The following is a 22271-nucleotide window of genomic DNA, read 5'->3' on the forward strand; positions in this document are numbered from 1 at the left end:
TGTGTGTGTGTGTGTGTGTGTGTGTGTGTGTGTGTGTGTGTGTGTGTGTGTGTGTGTGTGTGTGTGTGTCTCTTGTGTTTGCGTGCATGCAAGTGTGTGTGTGTATGATCCCCTGCCTTTTAAAAATTAAATAAAAGACTCTTCCGCTGCGTCGGCCAGACAATCACTGTTATCTTCAATCACGTTGTTGTTATCAGGCTGCTGTTCTTTATGCCTCCGATAGAGAAGAAGAATGGGCCCTCAGTCCCCCTGTCACTTTCCAGAGACTACGCCACATCAGACACAGTCTGTCCAGAGGCTACGCCACATCAGACACTGTTTTGTGTATATGTGTGTGGGTGTTTGAGTGGGGGATAGAAACGCTGAATTGACAGAGTTTTTTTTGTTCAGGGAAGGAATTCTGTTTGTGAAAGGCAACAGAAATCCATTTCAATTTACTCTGCGATTTGATCTTTTTTCAGCATATAAACATAACACAGGAAGATGCCAGCAGAGGAGCCAGCTCATATGACTCCCTTCTCTCTCCTTGTCCATATCGCCCCCTACAGACCAGGTGAGGAACAGCTACCAACTGTGTAACAACGGCACCCTGCGGGTGATGTATGCCAATGGGATGGGCATCAGCTTCCACACTGAGCCCCACATCCTGGCCGGGTCGGTCAGTCCTACAATCGGCCGTAGGAACATCACACTACCCACAGACAACGGACTCAACTCCATCGAGTGGCGGCTCCGCAAGGAACAGACCAAGGGGAAGGTCACTGTTTTTGGCAGGAAGCTGAGGGTGAGCTGAGAACCTCACTTCCTTTCTGTGTGTCATTTAGTCATTAGAGATGACATCACTTACTCTATGTGAAAAGATGACATCACTTACTCAGTCTACAGAGATTACATCGCTGACTATGTGTAAAGATGACGTCACTCACTCTCCCTACAGAGATGACATCACTTACTCTGTGTGTAGAGATGATATCACTGACTCTGCCTACAGAGATGACATCACTGACTATGTGTAAAGATGACATCACTCTCTATCTTCTTCCAGGCACATGGCCGTAACCTCCTCTCCATCGACTTTGACCGCAACACTCGGACGGAGAAGATCTATGACGACCACCGCAAGTTCACGCTCCGCATCATGTACGACACGCAGGGCCGTCCCGCCATGTGGTTGCCTAGCAGCAGCCTGGCAGTGGTGAACGTGTCGTATTCGACCACGGGTCAGCTGGTGGGGCTGCAGAGGGGCAGTATGAGCGAGAAGACAGAGTTTGACCCTCAGGGACGTATTCTGTCACGGTCGTTCATAGACGGCAAGGTGTGGAGCTATAGTTATCTGGATAAGGTGAGGACATAGTACTGTCTGGTACTGTACTGCTAATGGTACTGTCCTGGTACTGCTACTGCTACTGTTACTGGTCCTGCTACTGTTACTGCTACTGTTACTGGTACTGCTACTGTTACTGCTACTGCTACTGCTACTGGTACTGCTACTGGTACTGCTACTGGTACTGCTACTGGTACTGCTACTGTTACTGCTACTGTTACTGGTACTGCTACTGGTACTGGTACTGCTACTGGTACTGGTACTGCTACTGCTACTGCTACTGGTACTGGTACTGGTACTGTTATGATCTGTGTGGAGCTACAGCTACCAGGATAAGGTGAGGACATAGTAGTGTTACTGGTACTGGTACTGGTACTGGTACTGCTACTGTTACTGGTACTGTTACTGGTACTGCTACTGTTACTGCTACTGCTACTGTTGATCTTATCTGTGTGGAGCTATAGCTACCTAGATAAAGTGAAGGCATCATTGCACCTGTGAGACATTACCTACTGTACAGGCAGCAGGAATAGCAATGACAAGCTGATTGAGAGAAGTGAAAAGTGCATAAAATGATGCTAGTGATGATGACTTATGTTCCTTCTCCACTTCTTTCCCTCCTTCTCTCTCTCCAGTCCATGGTCCTTCTCCTACAGAGCCAGAGACAGTACATATTTGAGTTTGACAACTCGGGGCGCATCACAGCCGTCACCATGCCTAGTGTAGCCCGCCACACCATGTTCACCCACGTCTCTATCGGTTACATCCGCAACACCTACAACCCTCCAGAGAGCAACGCCTCCATCATCCACGACTTCACCGAAGACGGCCGCCCTAAGGCCACCCACTACCTCGGCACCGGTCGACGTGTCCTCTACAAGTACGGCAAGCTGGCCAAGCTAGCTGAGATCCTCTACGACAGCACCACGGTGACGTTCGGTTATGACGAGACGGCTGGGGTTCTGAAGATGGTGAACTTACAGAGCGGCGGGTTCTCCTGTACGATACGTTACCGTAAGATGGGTCCGTTGATTGACAAGCAGATCTACCGGTTCAGTGAGGAGGGGATGGTGAATGCTAGGTTTGACTACACGTACCACGACAACAGCTTCCGTATCGCAAGTATGAAGCCAGTCATCAGTGAGACTCCTCTGCCTGTGGACCTCTACCGCTATGACGAGATCTCTGGAAAGGTGGGTAGATGACTACACTACTAACCCTAACACTAGCTCCAGCCTCAACCCTAACACTAGCTCCAGCCTCAACCCTAACACTAGCTCCATCCTCAACCCTAACACTAGCTCCAGCATCAACCCTAACACTAGCTCCAGCCTCAACCCTAACACTAGCACCAGCCTCAACCCTAACACTAGCTCCAGCCTCAACCCTAACACTAGCTCCAGCCTCAACCCTAACACTAGCTCCAGCTCCAGCCTCAACCCTAACACTAGCTCCCGCTCCAGCCTCAACCCTAACACTAGCTCCAGCTCCAGCCTCAACCCTAACACTAGCTCCAGATTCAACCCTAACACTAGCTCCATCCTCAACCCTAGCACTAGCTCCAGCCTCAACCCTAACACTAGCTCCATCCTCAACCCTAGCACTAGCTCCAGCCTCAACCCTAACACTAGCTCCATCCTCAACCCTAGCACTAGCTCCATCCTCAACCCTAGCACTAGCACCAGCCTCAACCATAGCACTAGCTCCAGCCTCAACCCTAACACTAGCTCCAGCCTCAACCCTAACACTAGCTCCAGCCTCAACCCTAACACTAGCACCAGCCTCAACCCTAACACTAGCACCAGCCTCAACCCTAACACTAGCTCCAGCCTCAACCCTAACACTAGCTCCAGCCTCAACCCTAACACTAGCTCCAGCCTCAACCCTAACACTAGCTCCAGCCTCAACCCTAACACCAGCTCCAGCCTCAAACCTGACACTAGCACCAGCCTCAAGGCTGACACTAGCACCAGCACCAGCCTCAAGGCTGACACTAGCACCAGCCTCAACCCTGACACTAGCTCCAGCACCAGCCTAAACCCTGATACTAGCACCAGCCTCAAACCTAACACTAGCTCCAGCACCAGCCTCAACCCTAACACAAGCTCCAGCCTCAACCCTAACACTAGCACCAGCCTCAACCCTAACACTAGCTCCAGCACCAGCCTCAAGCCTAACACTAGCTCCAGCACCAGCCTCAAACCTGACACTAGCACCAGCCTCAAACGTAATTACTAGCTCCAGATCCAGACTCAACCCTGACACTAGCACCAGCCTCAAACCTAACACTAGCACCAGCTCCAGCCTCAAGCCTAACACTAGCACCAGCCTCAAGCCTAACACTAGCTCCAGCACCAGCCTCAAACCTGACAATAGCACCAGCCTCAAACCTAATTACTAGCTCCAGATCCAGACTCAACCCTGACACTAGCACCAGCCTCAAGCCTAACACTAGCACCAGCTCCAGCCTCAATCCTAACACTAGCACCAGCCTCAAGCCTAACACTAGCTCCAGCTCCAGCCTCAAGCCTAACACTAGCTCCAGCCTGAAACCTAACACTAGCTCCAGCCTGAAGCCTAACACTAGCTCCAGCCTGAAGCCTAACACTAGCTCCAGCCTCAAGCCTAACACTAGCTCCAGCCTCAAGCCTAACACTAGCTCCAGCCTCAAACCTAACACTAGCTCCAGCCTCAACCCTAACACTAGCTCCAGCCTCAACCCTAACACTAGCTCCAGCCTCAACCCTAACACTAGCTCCAGCCTCAACCCTAACACTAGCTCCAGCCTCAACCCTAACACTAGCTCCAGCCTCAACCCTGACACTAGCTCCAGCCTCAACCCTGACACTAGCTCCAGCTCCACCCTCAACCCTAACACTAGCTCCAGCATCAACCCTAACACTAGCTCCAGCTCCACCCTCAACCCTAACACTAGCTCCAGCCTCAACCCTGACACTAGCTCCAGCACCAGCCTCAACCCTGACACTAGCTCCAGCTCCACCCTCAACCCTGACACTAGCTCCAGCCTCAACCCTCAACCCTGACACTAGCTCCAGCCTCAACCCTGACACTAGCTCCAGCCACAACCCTAACATTAGCTCCAGCGCCACCCTCAACCCTAACCCTAGCGCCAGCCTCAACCCTGACACTAGCTCCAGCTCCAGCCTCAACCCTAACACTAGTTCCAGCTCCAGCCTCAACCCTAACACCAGCTCCAGCTCCAGCCTCAACCCTAACACTAGCTCCAGCCTCAACCCTGACACTAGCTCCAGCACCAGCCTCAACCCTAACACCAGCTCCAGCCTCATCCCTGACACTAGCTCCAGCACCAGCCTCAACCCTAACACTAGCTCCAGCTCCACCCTCAACCATAACACTAGCTCCAGCCTCAACCCTGACACTAGCTCCAGCACCAGCCTCAAGCCTAACACTAGCTCCAGCACCAGCCTCAAACCTGACACTAGCACCAGCCTCAAACCTAATTACTAGCTCCAGATCCAGACTCAACCCTGACACTAGCACCAGCCTCAAACCTAACACTAGCACCAGCTCCAGCCTCAAGCCTAACACTAGCACCAGCCTCAAGCCTAACACTAGCTCCAGCACCAGCCTCAAACCTGACAATAGCACCAGCCTCAAACCTAATTACTAGCTCCAGATCCAGACTCAACCCTGACACTAGCACCAGCCTCAAGCCTAACACTAGCACCAGCTCCAGCCTCAATCCTAACACTAGCACCAGCCTCAAGCCTAACACTAGCTCCAGCTCCAGCCTCAAGCCTAACACTAGCTCCAGCCTGAAACCTAACACTAGCTCCAGCCTGAAGCCTAACACTAGCTCCAGCCTGAAGCCTAACACTAGCTCCAGCCTCAAGCCTAACACTAGCTCCAGCCTCAAACCTAACACTAGCTCCAGCCTCAAACCTAACACTAGCTCCAGCCTCAACCCTAACACTAGCTCCAGCCTCAACCCTGACACTAGCTCCAGCACCAGCCTCAACCCTAACACCAGCTCCAGCCTCATCCCTGACACTAGCTCCAGCACCAGCCTCAACCCTAACACTAGCTCCAGCTCCACCCTCAACCATAACACTAGCTCCAGCCTCAACCCTGACACTAGCTCCAGCACCAGCCTCAAGCCTAACACTAGCTCCAGCACCAGCCTCAAACCTGACACTAGCACCAGCCTCAAACCTAATTACTAGCTCCAGATCCAGACTCAACCCTGACACTAGCACCAGCCTCAAACCTAACACTAGCACCAGCTCCAGCCTCAAGCCTAACACTAGCACCAGCCTCAAGCCTAACACTAGCTCCAGCACCAGCCTCAAACCTGACAATAGCACCAGCCTCAAACCTAATTACTAGCTCCAGATCCAGACTCAACCCTGACACTAGCACCAGCCTCAAGCCTAACACTAGCACCAGCTCCAGCCTCAATCCTAACACTAGCACCAGCCTCAAGCCTAACACTAGCTCCAGCTCCAGCCTCAAGCCTAACACTAGCTCCAGCCTGAAACCTAACACTAGCTCCAGCCTGAAGCCTAACACTAGCTCCAGCCTGAAGCCTAACACTAGCTCCAGCCTCAAGCCTAACACTAGCTCCAGCCTCAAACCTAACACTAGCTCCAGCCTCAACCCTAACACTAGCTCCAGCCTCAACCTAACACTAGCTCCAGCCTCAACCCTAACACTAGCTCCAGCCTCAACCCTAACACTAGCTCCAGCCTCAACCCTAACACTAGCTCCAGCCTCAACCCTAACACTAGCTCCAGCCTCAACCCTAACACTAGCTCCAGCCTCAACCCTAACACTAGCTCCAGCCTCAACCCTGACACTAGCTCCAGCCTCAACCCTGACACTAGCTCCAGCTCCACCCTCAACCCTAACACTAGCTCCAGCATCAACCCTAACACTAGCTCCAGCTCCACCCTCAACCCTAACACTAGCTCCAGCCTCAACCCTGACACTAGCTCCAGCACCAGCCTCAACCCTAACACTAGCTCCAGCTCCACCCTCAACCCTGACACTAGCTCCAGCCTCAACCCTCAACCCTGACACTAGCTCCAGCCTCAACCCTGACACTAGCTCCAGCCACAACCCTAACATTAGCTCCAGCGCCACCCTCAACCCTAACCCTAGCGCCAGCCTCAACCCTGACACTAGCTCCAGCTCCAGCCTCAACCCTAACACCAGCTCCAGCTCCAGCCTCAACCCTAACACTAGCTCCAGCCTCAACCCTGACACTAGCTCCAGCACCAGCCTCAACCCTAACACCAGCTCCAGCCTCAACCCTGACACTAGCTCCAGCACCAGCCTCAACCCTAACACTAGCTCCAGCTCCACCCTCAACCATAACACTAGCTCCAGCCTCAACCCTGACACTAGCTCCAGCCACAACCCTAACATTAGCTCCAGCTCCACCCTCAACCCTAACCCTAGCTCCAGCCTCAACCCTAACACTAGCTCCAGCCTCAACCCTAACACCAGCTCCAGCCTCAACCCTGACACTAGCTCCAGCCACAACCCTAACATTAGCTCCAGCTCCACCCTCAACCCTAACACTAGATCCAGCCTCAACCCTAACACTAGCTCCAGCCTCAACCCTAACACTAGCTCCAGCTCCAGCCTCAACCTTAACACTAGCTCCAGCTCCAGCCTGAACCCTAACACTGGCTCCAGCTCCAGCCTGAACCCTAACACTAGCTCCAGCTCCAGCCTGAACCCTAACACTAGCTCCAGCTCCAGCCTGAACCCTAACACTAGCTCCAGCCTCAAGCCTAACACTAGCTCCAGCCTCAACCCTAACACTAGCTCCACTCTCAACCCTAACACTAGCTCCAGCCTCAACCCTAACACTAGCTCCAGCCTCACCCCTAACACTAGCTCCAGACTCAACCCTAACACTAGCTCCAGCCTCAACCCTAACACTATCTCCAGTCTCAACCCTAACACTAGCTCCAGCCTGAACCCTAACACTAGCTCCAGCCTGAACCCTAACACTAGCTCCAGCCTGAACCCTAACACTAGCTCCAGCTCCAGCCTCAATCCTTTTTTTGTGGTGCTCCCGAGTGGCGCAGCGGTCTAAGGCGCTGCATCTCAGTGCTAGAGGCATCACTACAGACCCTGGTTCGAATCCAGTCTATATCACAACCGTCTGTGATTGGGAGTCCCATAGGGTGGCGCACAATTGACCCAGCGTCGTTCGGGTTAAGATTTGGCCAGGGTAGGCCGTCATTGTAAGTAAGAATTTGTTCTTTACTGACTTGCCTAGTTAAATAAAGGTGAAATAAAATAAAAACCCTAACCCTAGCTTCAACCTCAACCCTAAATCCAGCCACAACCAAACCCCTTGCAGGATGGCAGTTACAGTTGATAGATTGAGCATAAATCACCTATACTGGATTAAAGTGGGACCTAGACCCTCTGTACAATATTTGACTTAACTCTTAACTTGGCTACAGGTGGAACACTTTGGGAAGTTTGGCGTGATCTACTATGACATCAACCAGATCATAACCACGGCTGTGATGACCCTCAGCAAGCACTTCGACACCCACGGGCGCATCAAGGAGGTGCAGTACGAGATCTTCAGGTCCCTGATGTACTGGATGACGGTGCAGTACGACAGTATGGGACGCGTGGTGAAGAGAGAGCTGAAGATTGGACCATACGCCAACACAACACAGTACCGCTATGAGTATGACGGGGACGGACAGCTCAGCGGGGTGAAGGTAGGAGATTTGACCTTACCAGTGAGATACTAGTCCTGCAGTAGTTGAGCACCAAATCACAATCCTAGAAGATTACTACAGACCACTTCCTGAAATACTTGATTAAATGTTGTTGTTCTTTGCAAATACACACAGTATGGTATTCCTTTTCACTTCAGTTTTTGACTTTCCTATGTTGACTTACCTTAAGCCCTTGGCTTTTATAAGGAGCATAGGCCATTTATTCTGCTACTCACCTGTGCTATTAAACAGTTGACTTCAGGTGTGGTATTAAAGAGTTGACATATTAAACAGTTGACTTCAGGTGTGGTATTAAAGAGTTGACTTCAGGTGTGGTATTAAAGAGTTGACTTCAGGTGTGGTATTAAAGAGTTGACATATTAAACAGTTGACTTCAGGTGTGGTATTAAAGAGTTGACTTCAGGTGTGGTATTAAAGAGTTGACTTCAGGTGTGGTATTAAAGAGTTGACTTATTAAACAGTTGACTTCAGGTGTGGTATTAAACAGTTGACTTCAGGTGTGGTATTAAAGAGTTGACTTCAGGTGTGGTATTAAAGTGTTGACTTCAGGTGTGGTATTAAAGAGTTGACATATTAAACAGTTGACTTCAGGTGTGGTATTAAAGAGTTGACTTCAGGTGTGGTATTAAAGAGTTGACTTCAGGTGTGGTATTAAAGAGTTGACATATTAAACAGTTGACTTCAGGTGTGGTATTAAAGAGTTGACATATTAAACAGTTGACTTCAGGTGTGGTATTAAAGAGTTGACTTCAGGTGTGGTATTAAAGTGTTGACTTCAGGTGTGTTTTTAAAGAGTTGACATATTAAACAGTTGACTTCAGGTGTGGTATTAAAGAGTTGACTTCAGGTGTGGTATTAAAGAGTTGACTTCAGGTGTGGTATTAAAGAGTTGACATATTAAACAGTTGACTTCAGGTGTGGTATTAAAGAGTTGACATATTAAACAGTTGACTTCAGGTGTGGTATTAAAGAGTTGACTTATCAAACAGTTGACTTCAGGTGTGGTATTAAAGAGTTGACATATTAAACAGTTGACTTCAGGTGTGGTATTAAAGAGTTGACATATTAAACAGTTGACTTCAGGTGTGGTATTAAAGAGTTGACATATTAAACAGTTGACTTCAGGTGTGGTATTAAAGAGTTGACATATTAAACAGTTGACTTCAGGTGTGGTATTAAAGAGTTGACATATTAAACAGTTGACTTCAGGTGTGGTATTAAAGAGTTGACATATTAAACAGTTGACTTCAGGTGTGGTATTAAAGAGTTGACTTCAGGTGTGGTATTAAACAGTTGACTTCAGGTGTGGTATTAAAGAGTTGACTTCAGGTGTGGTATTAAAGAGTTGACTTCAGGTGTGGTATTAAAGAGTTGACTTATTAAACAGTTGACTTCAGGTGTGGTATTAAACAGTTGACTTCAGGTGTGGTATTAAAGAGTTGACTTCAGGTGTGGTATTAAAGTGTTGACTTCAGGTGTGGTATTAAAGAGTTGACATATTAAACAGTTGACTTCAGGTGTGGTATTAAAGAGTTGACTTCAGGTGTGGTATTAAAGAGTTGACTTCAGGTGTGGTATTAAAGAGTTGACTTCAGGTGTGGTATTAAAGAGTTGACATATTAAACAGTTGACTTCAGGTGTGGTATTAAAGAGTTGACATATTAAACAGTTGACTTCAGGTGTGTTTTTAAAGAGTTGACATATTAAACAGTTGACTTCAGGTGTGGTATTAAAGAGTTGACTTCAGGTGTGGTATTAAAGAGTTGACTTCAGGTGTGGTATTAAAGAGTTGACATATTAAACAGTTGACTTCAGGTGTGGTATTAAAGAGTTGACATATTAAACAGTTGACTTCAGGTGTGGTATTAAAGAGTTGACTTATCAAACAGTTGACTTCAGGTGTGGTATTAAAGAGTTGACATATTAAACAGTTGACTTCAGGTGTGGTATTAAAGAGTTGACATATTAAACAGTTGACTTCAGGTGTGGTATTAAAGAGTTGACATATTAAACAGTTGACTTCAGGTGTGGTATTAAAGAGTTGACTTATTAAACAGTTGACTTCAGGTGTGGTATTAAAGAGTTGACATATTAAACAGTTGACTTCAGGTGTGGTATTAAAGAGTTGACATATTAAACAGTTGACTTCAGGTGTGGTATTAAAGAGTTGACTTCAGGTGTGGTATTAAAGAGTTGACTTCAGGTGTGGTATTAAAGAGTTGACTTCAGGTGTGGTATTAAAGAGTTGACTTCAGGTGTGGTATTAAAGAGTTGACATATTAAACAGTTGACTTCAGGTGTGGTATTAAAGAGTTGACATATGAAACAGTTGACTTCAGGTGTGGTATTAAAGAGTTGACATATTAAACAGTTGACTTCAGGTGTGGTATTAAAGAGTTGACATATTAAACAGTTGACTTCAGGTGTGGTATTAAAGAGTTGACATATGAAACAGTTGACTTCAGGTGTGGTATTAAAGAGTTGACATATTAAACAGTTGACTTCAGGTGTGGTATTAAAGAGTTGACTTATTAAACAGTTGACTTCAGGTGTGGTATTAAAGAGTTGACATATTAAACAGTTGACTTCAGGTGTGGTATTAAAGAGTTGACATATTAAACAGTTGACTTCAGGTGTGGTATTAAAGAGTTGACTTCAGGTGTGGTATTAAAGAGTTGACTTCAGGTGTGGTATTAAAGAGTTGACTTCAGGTGTGGTATTAAAGAGTTGACATATTAAACAGTTGACTTCAGGTGTGGTATTAAAGAGTTGACATATTAAACAGTTGACTTCAGGTGTGGTATTAAAGAGTTGACATATTAAACAGTTGACTTCAGGTGTGGTATTAAAGAGTTATTTTCATTGTCTCTGCCTCCAGGTGAATGACTGGTCCACGTGGCGCTACAGCTACGACCTAAACGGTAACCTGCACCTCCTCAACCCCGGGAACAGCGCCCGCCTCACGCCGCTCCGCTACGACCTCCGAGACCGCATCACGCGCCTGGGCGACGTGCAGTACCATCTGGATGAGGACGGCTTCCTGAGCCAGCGAGGCTCGGATGTCTTTGACTACAACTCCAAGGGCCAGCTCCTTAGAGCATATAACAAGCTACCGGGAGGCTGGAGCATCCAGTACCGCTATGACGGACTGGGCAGGAGAGTGTCCACTCGGACCAGTCTGGGACAACACCTCCAGTTCTTCTACGCTGATCTGAACCACCCGGCAAGAGTCACACATATATTTAACCACTCCAGCTCAGATATCGCTTCACTGTACTATGACTTGCAGGTAGGCTACCAGATTATTAGAGAAACGTGTGTTCATCTACAGACTACATCTACAGACTACATGTGATAAATACTGTTCATCGTGATGTGTTATGCCTTTGTTATTGTTGTGATATAACCACGTTTTTGTGATGCTATCATTACGTTATGGTGACGTGACTGTGAGTTATGGTGACGTGACTGTGAGTTATGGTGACGTGACCAGGGCTTAATTTGTCAATCGTGAGGTGCCGGAACAAAAAGTGAGCACTAGAAGGGGGTGACCTGTGGAGTTCTGAGGTACCAGAACGCATGAGGGAAAAAAAATCACCTTCTTATTAAAAGAGTGCATGCATATCATCACATTTGCATAGTGGCATAGATCAGTAGAGTAGAGGCACTTACAGAAGTTGCACACATGGGAGACATTTTTAGTAGCTTACTGTCCAGAAAAATGCTGGCCTTTTATAAACGCATTTCATACAAATCTACTTCATTTTAGATGCCTGGAGACTGTAGCAGAATCTTTTTTAATACCTAACAAATGATCAAAATGGCAGGCTACTTTGACACTGGCAAAAACGACCTTGTCTTGAATCCATCAATAGCCCAGTACTACGTGTGTGGAGACACATATTGTAGGCTACAATATGAGGATGAAATTATAGTCCTAAAAATGCTTTCCAGTTTCACTGACTCACCCAATGATGTGCAGCTCACTCACTGGTGATTGTCGATGCACTCCTGCCAAAAGCCTTTCTTTCTCTCTCTTTTGTAAAACAGTATTTGGAAGTTGATCAAATATTTTGGTGGTCTAAAGCACAGTCTTTTCAGCAGGAGCCATTTGCTTTCCAACCTGTGTTTTCCCTCGATTGTATTTGAAATATTGCGAAAGGCTTGTTTTGTCTGCGTGGTGTTTTTTGTATTTCAATTTATCAGGGATGTTGCCGTTCCTCATTCTAGTGTGGCAGACCAGAGGGTTTGATCAAGACGTTAGCCCTGTCGGGGAGGGGGCGGTCTCCCTTCTCGATAGGGTTTCCGCTTCCCCATGCTTCGCCCCTGACCTGTGCACAACACAAAAAGAGAAGTGGGAATTGCTTCTGGATATCGGGTGGCATAATCTACTATAGCCAGGATATACCGGGATGTTTTTACCAGGGCGCCCACTGTCCATGTTGATGCGTTCAAACAGCACTCCAATGATCAGTAGGGGAACCAGCAGGTTCCGGGAAGTCTGCTTTTGGGGCGGTGATTTGACTCTCCGGGAGGCTGCTGCAATAAACTTCCATGGCCTGCCTCATCCCGGAACAGCGGAACCGGGAGGTGATCCTTTCTCAGGTCTTCTACATTCCCAGGTGCGCCCCCAACAAATGGGTATGGGCCAGCTGAATAATGGTTCCGAAGTACAGACAGGACAGCAACAGAACCTCTCGGACTTCCCCCTTTTTGTGCGACTCCTGATACAACAGGTTATTTTTGATTTGGAAATGGGGGTATCGCCAGTCACTCACCCCCGGAAGAAGCTGGCCATCCACTGCTATCACTTCCCACTAAACGGTCAAAATGGGCAGTCCCAAACTGTCCCCTCAGAAGACTTAGGGCAGTTGTCTCGCCGGGTCCCTCAAAATCGAGGAAGGGGAGTATAAGCTCCTCCTCCAGTTGTTCACCAGGTGTGGATGGTTCTGGCGCCCCCTCGGAACTCGACTCTGGGTCCGTAGACACGCGGTTGGCAACTGCATGCTCCCGGGCCACGTAGGCGACGGTCCATCCCTGCTCTCGTCGGTCGCTGGCTCTTACTTTTTTTCCCAGCTCGTGCCTCCACAGTGCTGTGAACATCGGACAATCTCGTCCCACGAGGAGGGTTACCGGCAACTCAGGTACGGCACCACCATCTGGCAGCTCCCTTGTGGCAGCTCCCTTGTGGCCTGGTCAAATACCTGTTTCACCGTGGACACAGGAGACGGACATCTCCTCACCACAGTCAGTCGGATGGGCCAGCAGGTGTGCTTGTACGAGCGTTACCACACTCCCGGAATCCAACAGAGCCTGGATGTCATGACTGTCGACTTTCACAGGGACCATGGGTGCTGGTGGTTCGCTGTGGGTCCAACAGGAGGTGAAGTAGTTTACTGCGTTGCCCTACTCGTCTCCGGGGCCTCAACTCCTCTCGACCCGGGAAATGTCATGCAAGGTGTACCCTGGCGCTACACTCAAAACACCTCCTTTAGTCTCCATGTGTAACTCTGTGTCGATGTATCTGTCGAACTGCTTTGCTTTATCTTGGCCAGGTCGCAATTGTAAATGAGAACTTGTTCTCAACTTGCCTACCTGGTTAAATAAAGGTGAAATAAAAAAATAAAGTCTTCTCCCCTGGCTGTCTCTCCGTGGGTCTGCAGTCCTTTAGCCCAGCTGACTGTCGGATTGTACGGTGGTGGGGTCGTCCTTCCATGTCCTCCGACAGCTCCTGGACTTGGCCTGCATCCCCTTCAGCAGGGCCTCGGTATTCTGGTGCTGCTCCCAAGAGGTCCTCCAAGGTCTGGGGTGCGTGCAGGCTCGCCGCCCTCTTCATGTCATGAGGTAGCGCCTGTAAGAAGTGATCCATGACCAATTTTGTCGATAACGGTGAGGGTGGCTACGTCGGTTAGGAGCCCAGGTGATGCGCAGTAGGTCGCTCATCTGTGCTCAGGAGGAATATTCGACCATGAACCTCCAGTTGTGGACAAGTTGGGCCCGACGGGCTAGGCTGTACCGGTGTCGGCTGAGTACCTCCCTCTTGATACAGTCGTAGTTAGCCACCTGTTCGGTGTTGAGGTAATAATACACCTTTTGGGCGTCTCTGGACAGGAACGGGGCCAGCAGACTTGCTCACTTCGCCTTGGACAATCCTTACCATAGTGCTGTCTGTTCTAACATGCAGAGGTAGGTCTCGACGTCGTAATCCTCCATTAGCTTGATTATAAAAACTGATTGGGTTGTGATTCAGTCTGTGTTTCTCCTCACAACTTCCTGATTTCCTCAAGCATGCAGACATTCTGTAGACACTGTTCTTCCAGCGTTCGTTCCTGAATGTCCTGTGGCGCTTGTTGGGCCCGAATGAACTTAGCTATCAACTCATCAATGCTGATACTACCTAAACGTCAACCCTGGTCTGACCACGTTGTCAGATTTGCCCTCATTCTCCACCAATTGTGTCAGACCAGGGTGTTTGATCTAAACGTTTGCACAGATCAGACACAAGTGTGATACCTCGGATTCAAAGGTATTTATTTAAAACATTGAAGAAAAACAAAGAAACTCCTGGAGGAGACCTCTTCTGGATTACCTCATTCTGGGCTCCGGGTAAAGCTGTCTCCTCTGGGGTTAAACACCGAGCCCCTTGGTGCTAGTAGACCGTGAGGACATCTATCCAGTAGCAACCTCTTACTACCTCCAACCCTCCCGTGTGCTGCCCTCCTGGCAGCTTTGTGGGGCCCGTACGGCTGGTGATCAATCAGCCCCTTGATTACTCACCAGCCTCAAATCAGCCTGAATTAGTCCTGGCCGGAGGACCCGTCGAGACCTGGCACATCCAGCAGAGGGAGCCACAGACGCGTAATGTAGACTCTGTCTGTCACCAGGCCTCGAAGAGTCTCCCCTGGTGGCTTGTCCGTGGTACACCACACTACTTATGTGAGAGATACTGGTGCACTTCTCACACAGCCAAGGCCACGCGTTGGTCTGAAACATAGGTTACAATGTTGCGCAAACCATAAATCCAGGCCAGCCCAACCCAAATCAACTCTTAGAATATTAGGCCCGGGCTCAAAATCAACTGTTTCACATTACATTTGTTTTGTGGGGGCAGGATCATTAATAAAGATGCAACTCGAATAAAATTTGATCACTTTTATTAGAATGTTTACATGCAAAAGTTTAAATGATTTGGTGACTGTCTGTGACTGAGGTGACTGTCTGTGAGTTATGGTAACGTGACTGTCTGTGAGTTATGGTGAGGTGACTGTCTGTGAGTTATGGTGAGGTGACTGTCTGTGAGTTATGGTGACTTGACTGTCTGTGAGTTATGGTGAGGTGACTGTCTGTGAGTTATGGTGAGGTGACTGTGAGTTATGGTGACGTGACTGTCTGTGAGTTATGGTGACTTGACTGTCTGTGAGTTATGGTGAGGTGACTGTCTGTGAGTTATGGTGACGTGACTGTCTGTGAGTTATGGTGAGGTGACTGTCTGTGAGTTATGGTGAGGTGACTGTCTGTGAGTTATGGTGACGTGACTGTCTGTGAGTTATGGTGAGGTGACTGTCTGTGAGTTATGGTGACTTGAATGTCTGTGAGTTATGGTGACGTGACTGTCTGTGAGTTATGGTGACTTGACTGTCTGTGAGTTATGGTGACTTGACTGTCTGTGAGTTATGGTGACTTGACTGTCTGTGAGTTATGGTGAGGTGACTGTCTGTGAGTTATGGTGAGGTGACTGTCTGTGAGTTATGGTGACTTGACTGTCTGTGAGTTATGGTGAGGTGACTGTCTGTGAGTTATGGTGAGGTGACTGTCTGTGAGTTATGGTGACTTGACTGTCTGTGAGTTATGGTGAGGTGACTGTCTGTGAGTTATGGTGAGGTGACTGTCTGTGAGTTATGGTGACGTGACTGTCTGTGAGTTATGGTGACGTGACTGTCTGTGAGTTATGATGTAAAGCCCGTACTGCTTCCCTCAGGGTCATCTGTTTGCTATGGAGGTGAGTAGTGGAGAGGAGTATTACATCGCCTCAGACAACACTGGAACACCACTGGCTGTCTTCAGCAGCAACGGACAGATGATCAAACAGGTAATCATGATGACAGTAATAATAACACTATTAATGATAATTCGTTTTGCTGCATGATTGTTAAATATCTCAAGGCTCGTTATCTACATGTTAAGATAAGAAAAGATAAATTGGTACTTGATGTCCAGAGAGGTACATTGATTGTTCAAATTAAAAATACAAAAACTGACCAAGTAACCCGACTTTGTCTTTCCTAATTGCCCCAGAGGGGATAAAGTTGTAGTGATTTGAAGTGAAACATGCGTCTGTATTTGTTGTGACCTCCAGGTACAGTACACAGCGTACGGAGAGGTGTACCTGGACTCTAACCCAGAGTTCCAGCTGGTGGTTGGGTTCCATGGTGGTCTCTATGACACCCTGACCAATCTGGTCCACTTCACCCAGAGGGACTATGATGTCCTGGCAGGCCGGTGGACCTCGCCAGACTATGCCAGCTGGCCCAAGATCGGCAAGGACCCTGCACCCTTCAACCTGTATATGTTCAAGAACAACAACCCCCTCAGCGACGTGTTGGACATCAAGAACTACGTCACAGGTAGAGCATCTTTGGATCCTTGAAAAGGGCTTTATAAAACACATTATTGTTATTACAGGTAAAGGAGAGAGAGCTGAGTGTTGTGTTATCATCGTCACTGTGTACTGTAGTTCTCTTTGTTTTTTTGTCATTTAGATTCGAAGAACATCCCAAAGAATACATACAATATTTTACTACACTTCAAATCTGTTCCCTAATACTACGCAGATTATTATAGCATTTTCAAACTTCTTAACATTTTCTAATATTTCTATGACTTGCTAGCTGTATTAAAACTATGTTTTACTGTGTTGTCTTTGTTCCACAGACGTGAAGAGTTGGCTGGTGATGTTTGGTTTCCAGCTCAGTAACATCATTCCAGGGTTCCCCCGTCACACCCTCTACTTCGTGGAGCCTCCCTACGAGCTGCAGGCCAGCAAGGACTGTGAAAACGGACAGGTGAGAAGGCCTGGGACAGCCTACAGTTCCATTGTACTGATTCTATGTTAACCAGAATCCAAAACATACTGTCTGTGAGCTAAATGAGGCCTGCTATTACAGAGAAATGGTCCTCTCTCTTTCTCTCAGAGCCGGATGAGACATTGAAGATACTGTGGGATCACTAATATGAACCTTCAATGATTACAATGAAATCTGGACATTAATAGATGAGAATAGCTGTAAACCAAACAGTATAAGTGTATCCTCGTCTGCATTCTTCTGGTTGACCAGTGACCTTTAACCTCTCTTCTACCCCTGTCTCTCCTGTAGCTGATAACGGGGGTGCAGCAGGCAGCGGAGCGCCACAACCAGGCCTTCATGGCCCTGGAGGGACGGCTCCTTAACAAGGACCCCCGCGACCGCCGCGACAAGCCCGGACACTGGTTTGGCACATCAACGCCCATCATCGGCCGGGGAGTGATGCTAGCGCTGAAGGAAGGACGTGTGGTGGCGGCAGTTAGCTCTATGGCAACCGACGACAGCCGGAAAGTGTCCTTAGTCCTCAATGGCGCCATCTACCTGGATGGAACGCACTACACGCAGGCCGGACATGACTGTCACTTCTTCGTTAAAGTTGGTTCGGCCGATAGTGATTTACTGGCGCTGGGGCTGACCAACGGACGCAAGGCGCTGGAGAGCGGGATCAACGTGACTGTGAGCGGGAGGTCGCGGCGCGGCGCCACAGTGGAGTTTGCGGTGCCGTCGTTAGCCCTCAGCGTGCGGTATGGGCTAGCGCTGGACGTGGTGGATGAGGAGAGGGTGAGGCTGCTGGAACTAGCCCGGCAGAGGGCCCTGGCTGGGGCCTGGCTGAGGGAGCGGCAGAGGGCCAAGGATGGGAAGGAGGGGAGCCGGCTGTGGACGGAGGGAGAGAAGCAGCAGCTGCTGACCGCGGGGAGGGTACAGGGGTATGATGGGTATTATGTTTTACCCGTGGAACAGTACCCAGAACTGGCTGACAGCAGCACCAACATCCAGTTCCTGAGACAGAACGAGATGGGCAAGAGGTAACAGCTCTCCTGGACTGGGATGGAGGACTGGCTGACTCTTTCTCTCTCACTGACTCTCCTCCCCTTCTCCTCCTCATCCCTTTCATCTTCTCACCCTAGTTACTAGTTCCTTCCTCTCTTCGCTCCCCCTACCTTCTCCCCCTTTCCTCTCCAACCCCGCAGAAAATAAACCAACAAATGGGGTTTCTCACTGAACGCTGCAGGGACTTTTGAAAAGAAGAATATACTAGAAAACTTTTTTTGTTGTTACTTTTATTGCCAAGGGCAAAACATCTAACATTTAGACAGAAGTTTATTTTATTTGTTGTTGAAAACAAACTGGAGAAAGGCACTCATGAACCTTGAAAAACAAACTGTTGCTTAATAACTAAGATTCCCGTTTTTTAAAAATAAATCGATATTTTCACCAATATTTTTGGGGACTTTGAGGGCGTAATGACAGACTCTGAACTGATGGTGGCGCTGTGTTGTGCGGGGTGCTCTGGTAAGGGCCTGCACCTGAAATTAACTTGTAGATCAAAGGGACCAATAGGGAGGCAGAGCCACCACAGGGCCCAGCGAATCACAACACTGATCAGAAGAGAAGATCAGCAACAAGCACCGCAGCGTCACTTAAACGGAGTAAAACTACTTGTCATCAGTCTCAGGCCTCCCATTCTCCACCACAAAACTGTTCTCAGTTATTGCAGCAACATATCCTAGCAACCAATACTCACACCACTGAGATCTTTTAACTCATAAAGACTTCAAACAAAAGGAAACTAAAACTTTAAAGACACAAAGGAGGGAAAAAAAATATTGTGAAAATGTATCAGAATGTGTCCATATGTGTCAGACTACTACACTACAGTGCAGAGTACTATACTACAGTTCAGACTACTATACTACAGTTCATACAGTTCAGACTACTATACTACAGTTCAGACTACTATACTACAGTTCAGACTACTATACTACAGTTCAGACTACTATACTACAGTTCAGACTACGATACTACAGTTCAGACTACTATACTACAGTTCAGACTACTATACTACAGTTCAGACTACTATACTACAGTTCAGACTAATATACTACAGTTCAGACTACTACACTACAGTTCAGACTACTATACTACAGTTCAGACTACTATACTACAGTTCAGACTACTAAACTACAGTTCAGACTACTATACTACAGTTCAGACTACTATACTTCAGACTACTACAGTTCACAGTTCAGACTACTACACTACAGTTCAGACTACTATACTACTACTATACAGTTCAGACTACTATACTACAGTTCAGACTACTATAGTTCAGACTACTATACTACAGTTCAGACTACTATACTACAGTTCAGACTACTATACTACAGTTCAGACTACTACACTACTATAGTTCAGACTACTATACTACAGTTCAGACTACGATACTACAGTTCAGACTACTATACTACAGTTCAGACTACTATACTACAGTTCAGACTACTATAATACCGTTCAGACTACTATACTACAGTTCAGACTACTACACTACAGTTCAGACTACTATACTACAGTTCAGACTACTATACTACAGTACAGTTCAGACTACTATACTACAGTTCAGACTACTATACTACAGTTCAGACTACTATACTACAGTTCAGACTACTATACTACAGTTCAGACTACTACACTAGAGTTCAGACTACTATAATACCGTTCAGACTACTATACTACAGTTCAGACTACTACACTACAGTTCAGACTACTATACTACAGTTCAGACTACTATACTAGACTACTATACTACAGTTCAGACTACTATACTACAGTTCAGACTACTATACTACAGTTCAGACTACTATACTACAGTTCAGACTACTATACTACAGTTCAGACTACTACACTACAGTTCAGACTACTATACTACAGTTCAGACTACTACACTACAGTTCAGACTACTATACTACCGTTCAGACTACTATACTACAGTTCAGACTACTATACTACAGTTCAGACTACTATAATACAGTTCAGACTACTATACTACAGTTCAGACTACTACACTACAGTTCAGACTACTACACTACAGTTCAGACTAATATACTACAGTTCAGACTAATATACTACAGTTCAGACTAATATACTACAGTTCAGACTAATATACTACAGTTCAGACTAATATACTACAGTTCAGACTACTAAACTACAGTTCAGACTACTATACTACAGTTCAGACTACTATACTACAGTTCAGACTACTATACTACAGTTCAGACTACTACACTACAGTTCAGACTACTACACTACAGTTCAGACTACTATACTACAGTTCAGACTACTATACTACAGTTCAGGGTGTTACGTATAGTAGCGGTAGAAGCAGTAGTTGTGTATGTTTCAGTCGCAGTAGAATTGTGAAACTTTCACCAAGGCACTTCTGTACAGAAACAATGTAAAAACACCTACCATACACTAAGTCCAGAATACATTCAGAACTAGTATTATCAAAAGCTATTTATATTATTTTATTATTTGTACATGTATTTATTATTCGTAGTACTAAATGACAATCATGAAGGGAGTCACTAGTTTATCGAAGAGGACTTTACGTTTATTTTGTAAAATATGTAAGAAATGTTCAATATGTTTTTTTTGTATTCATTTAAACATTTGCTCCCAGAGCAAATAATAGTCACACTCCAAAATAATAGTTTATGTAAGAAAGTGTTTTTTTTTAAACAATTTCTAATTTAAATGAAGTCTTTAAAACTGTGAAACCTGTTTTTTGGAAATATATCTGGATGTACAGTGTATAGACTTACCTTAATGCAGCAGCACAGTAGAATATTGTTCAGAATATCCCGTTTTACATTTCTATTGAGGAAGTGGCTTGTAATGTGCTAACCTTTAGCTGGTATTACCTACTCTAGAGTTGTGTGACTCTAATCATATCTATTATCCCAATATCTACAATATCAATCCCCAGTTTGTTGTTTTCCACTGTTATTGGTTTTGTTTTGATGCAGAGATATTGCTGTTCTAGATCCCAAAAAGCGTAGAAGCGGATTGATTCATGTCACTGTGAAGAGGCTCGTTCAGTACTGGATGTCATAATGTACCAAATCACTATTATTGATTTAATAATAATAATAACAACAAGGAAGGAATAACAATGATTCTTACACACTGAAAAGAGACTCTTCTGAGAAACTTAAATCAATAAAAAGTCATTGTTTACTTCACTCATTGGCGTCGAGTTTTATTTCCTCTTTACTGGGGGCCCATACTTGCAAACATTATCAAATAACATGTTATTGGTCACATACACTTGATTAGCAAATGTTATTACGGGTGTAGTGAAATGCTTGTGCTTCTAGCTCCGACAGTGCAGTAATATCTAACAAATTACACAATACAATACACACAAATCTAAGTAGGAATGAATTGAGACTATATACATACGGACGAGTGATGTCAGAGCAGAACGGACTAAGATACAGTAGAATAGTATAGAATACAGTAGAATAGTATAGAATACAGTAGAATAGTATAGAATACAGTAGAATATTATAGAAGACAGTAGAATAGTATAGAATACAGTAGAATAGTATAGAAAAACAGTATATACTTATGAGATGAGTAATGCAAGATATGTAAACATTATTAAGTGAATGAGAGACTGTAGAATAGTATAGAAAACAGTATATACACATGAGATGAGTAATGCCAGATGTAAACATTAAGTGACTAAGATACCATAGAATAGTATAGAATACAGTATATACTTATGAGATGAGTAATGCAAGATATGTAAACATTATTAAGTGAATGAGAGACTGTAGAATAGTATAGAATACAGTGTGTACATATGAGATGAGTAATGCCAGATGTAAACATTAAGTGACTAAGATACCATAGAATAGTATAGAATACAGTATATACATATGAGATGAGTAATGACAGATATGTAAACATTATTAAAGTGACTAGTATTCCATTCCTTAAAGAGGCCAGTGATTCCTAGTCTATGCCTATAGGCAGCAGCCTCTAATGTGCTCTTGATGGCTGTTTAACAGTCTGATGGCATTGAGATAGAAGTTGTTTTTCAGT

At 46.2% G+C, this 22271-nt stretch overlaps 1 protein-coding gene across 1 annotated transcript in view; it reads left to right on the plus strand.

Annotated features, from left to right (window-relative positions):
- Positions 1–19376, plus strand: part of LOC115120655 (teneurin-2-like) — an 82066-nt gene extending 62690 nt beyond the window's left edge. Inside the window, exons 21-29 of the mRNA XM_065019865.1 lie at positions 549–784; positions 1046–1342; positions 1960–2517; positions 7789–8058; positions 10958–11368; positions 16058–16168; positions 16436–16703; positions 17011–17141; positions 17454–19376. Of these exons, the coding sequence (XP_064875937.1) occupies positions 549–784; positions 1046–1342; positions 1960–2517; positions 7789–8058; positions 10958–11368; positions 16058–16168; positions 16436–16703; positions 17011–17141; positions 17454–18191 (3020 nt within the window). The 3' untranslated portion in view covers positions 18192–19376. The remainder of the gene's footprint in view (positions 1–548; positions 785–1045; positions 1343–1959; positions 2518–7788; positions 8059–10957; positions 11369–16057; positions 16169–16435; positions 16704–17010; positions 17142–17453) is intronic.
- The last annotated feature ends 2895 nt before the right edge of the window (positions 19377–22271 follow it).

The sequence above is a fragment of the Oncorhynchus nerka genome, linkage group LG6, assembly GCF_034236695.1.
Source record: "Oncorhynchus nerka isolate Pitt River linkage group LG6, Oner_Uvic_2.0, whole genome shotgun sequence".
In the NCBI taxonomy this organism is placed as follows: Eukaryota; Metazoa; Chordata; class Actinopteri; order Salmoniformes; family Salmonidae; genus Oncorhynchus; species Oncorhynchus nerka.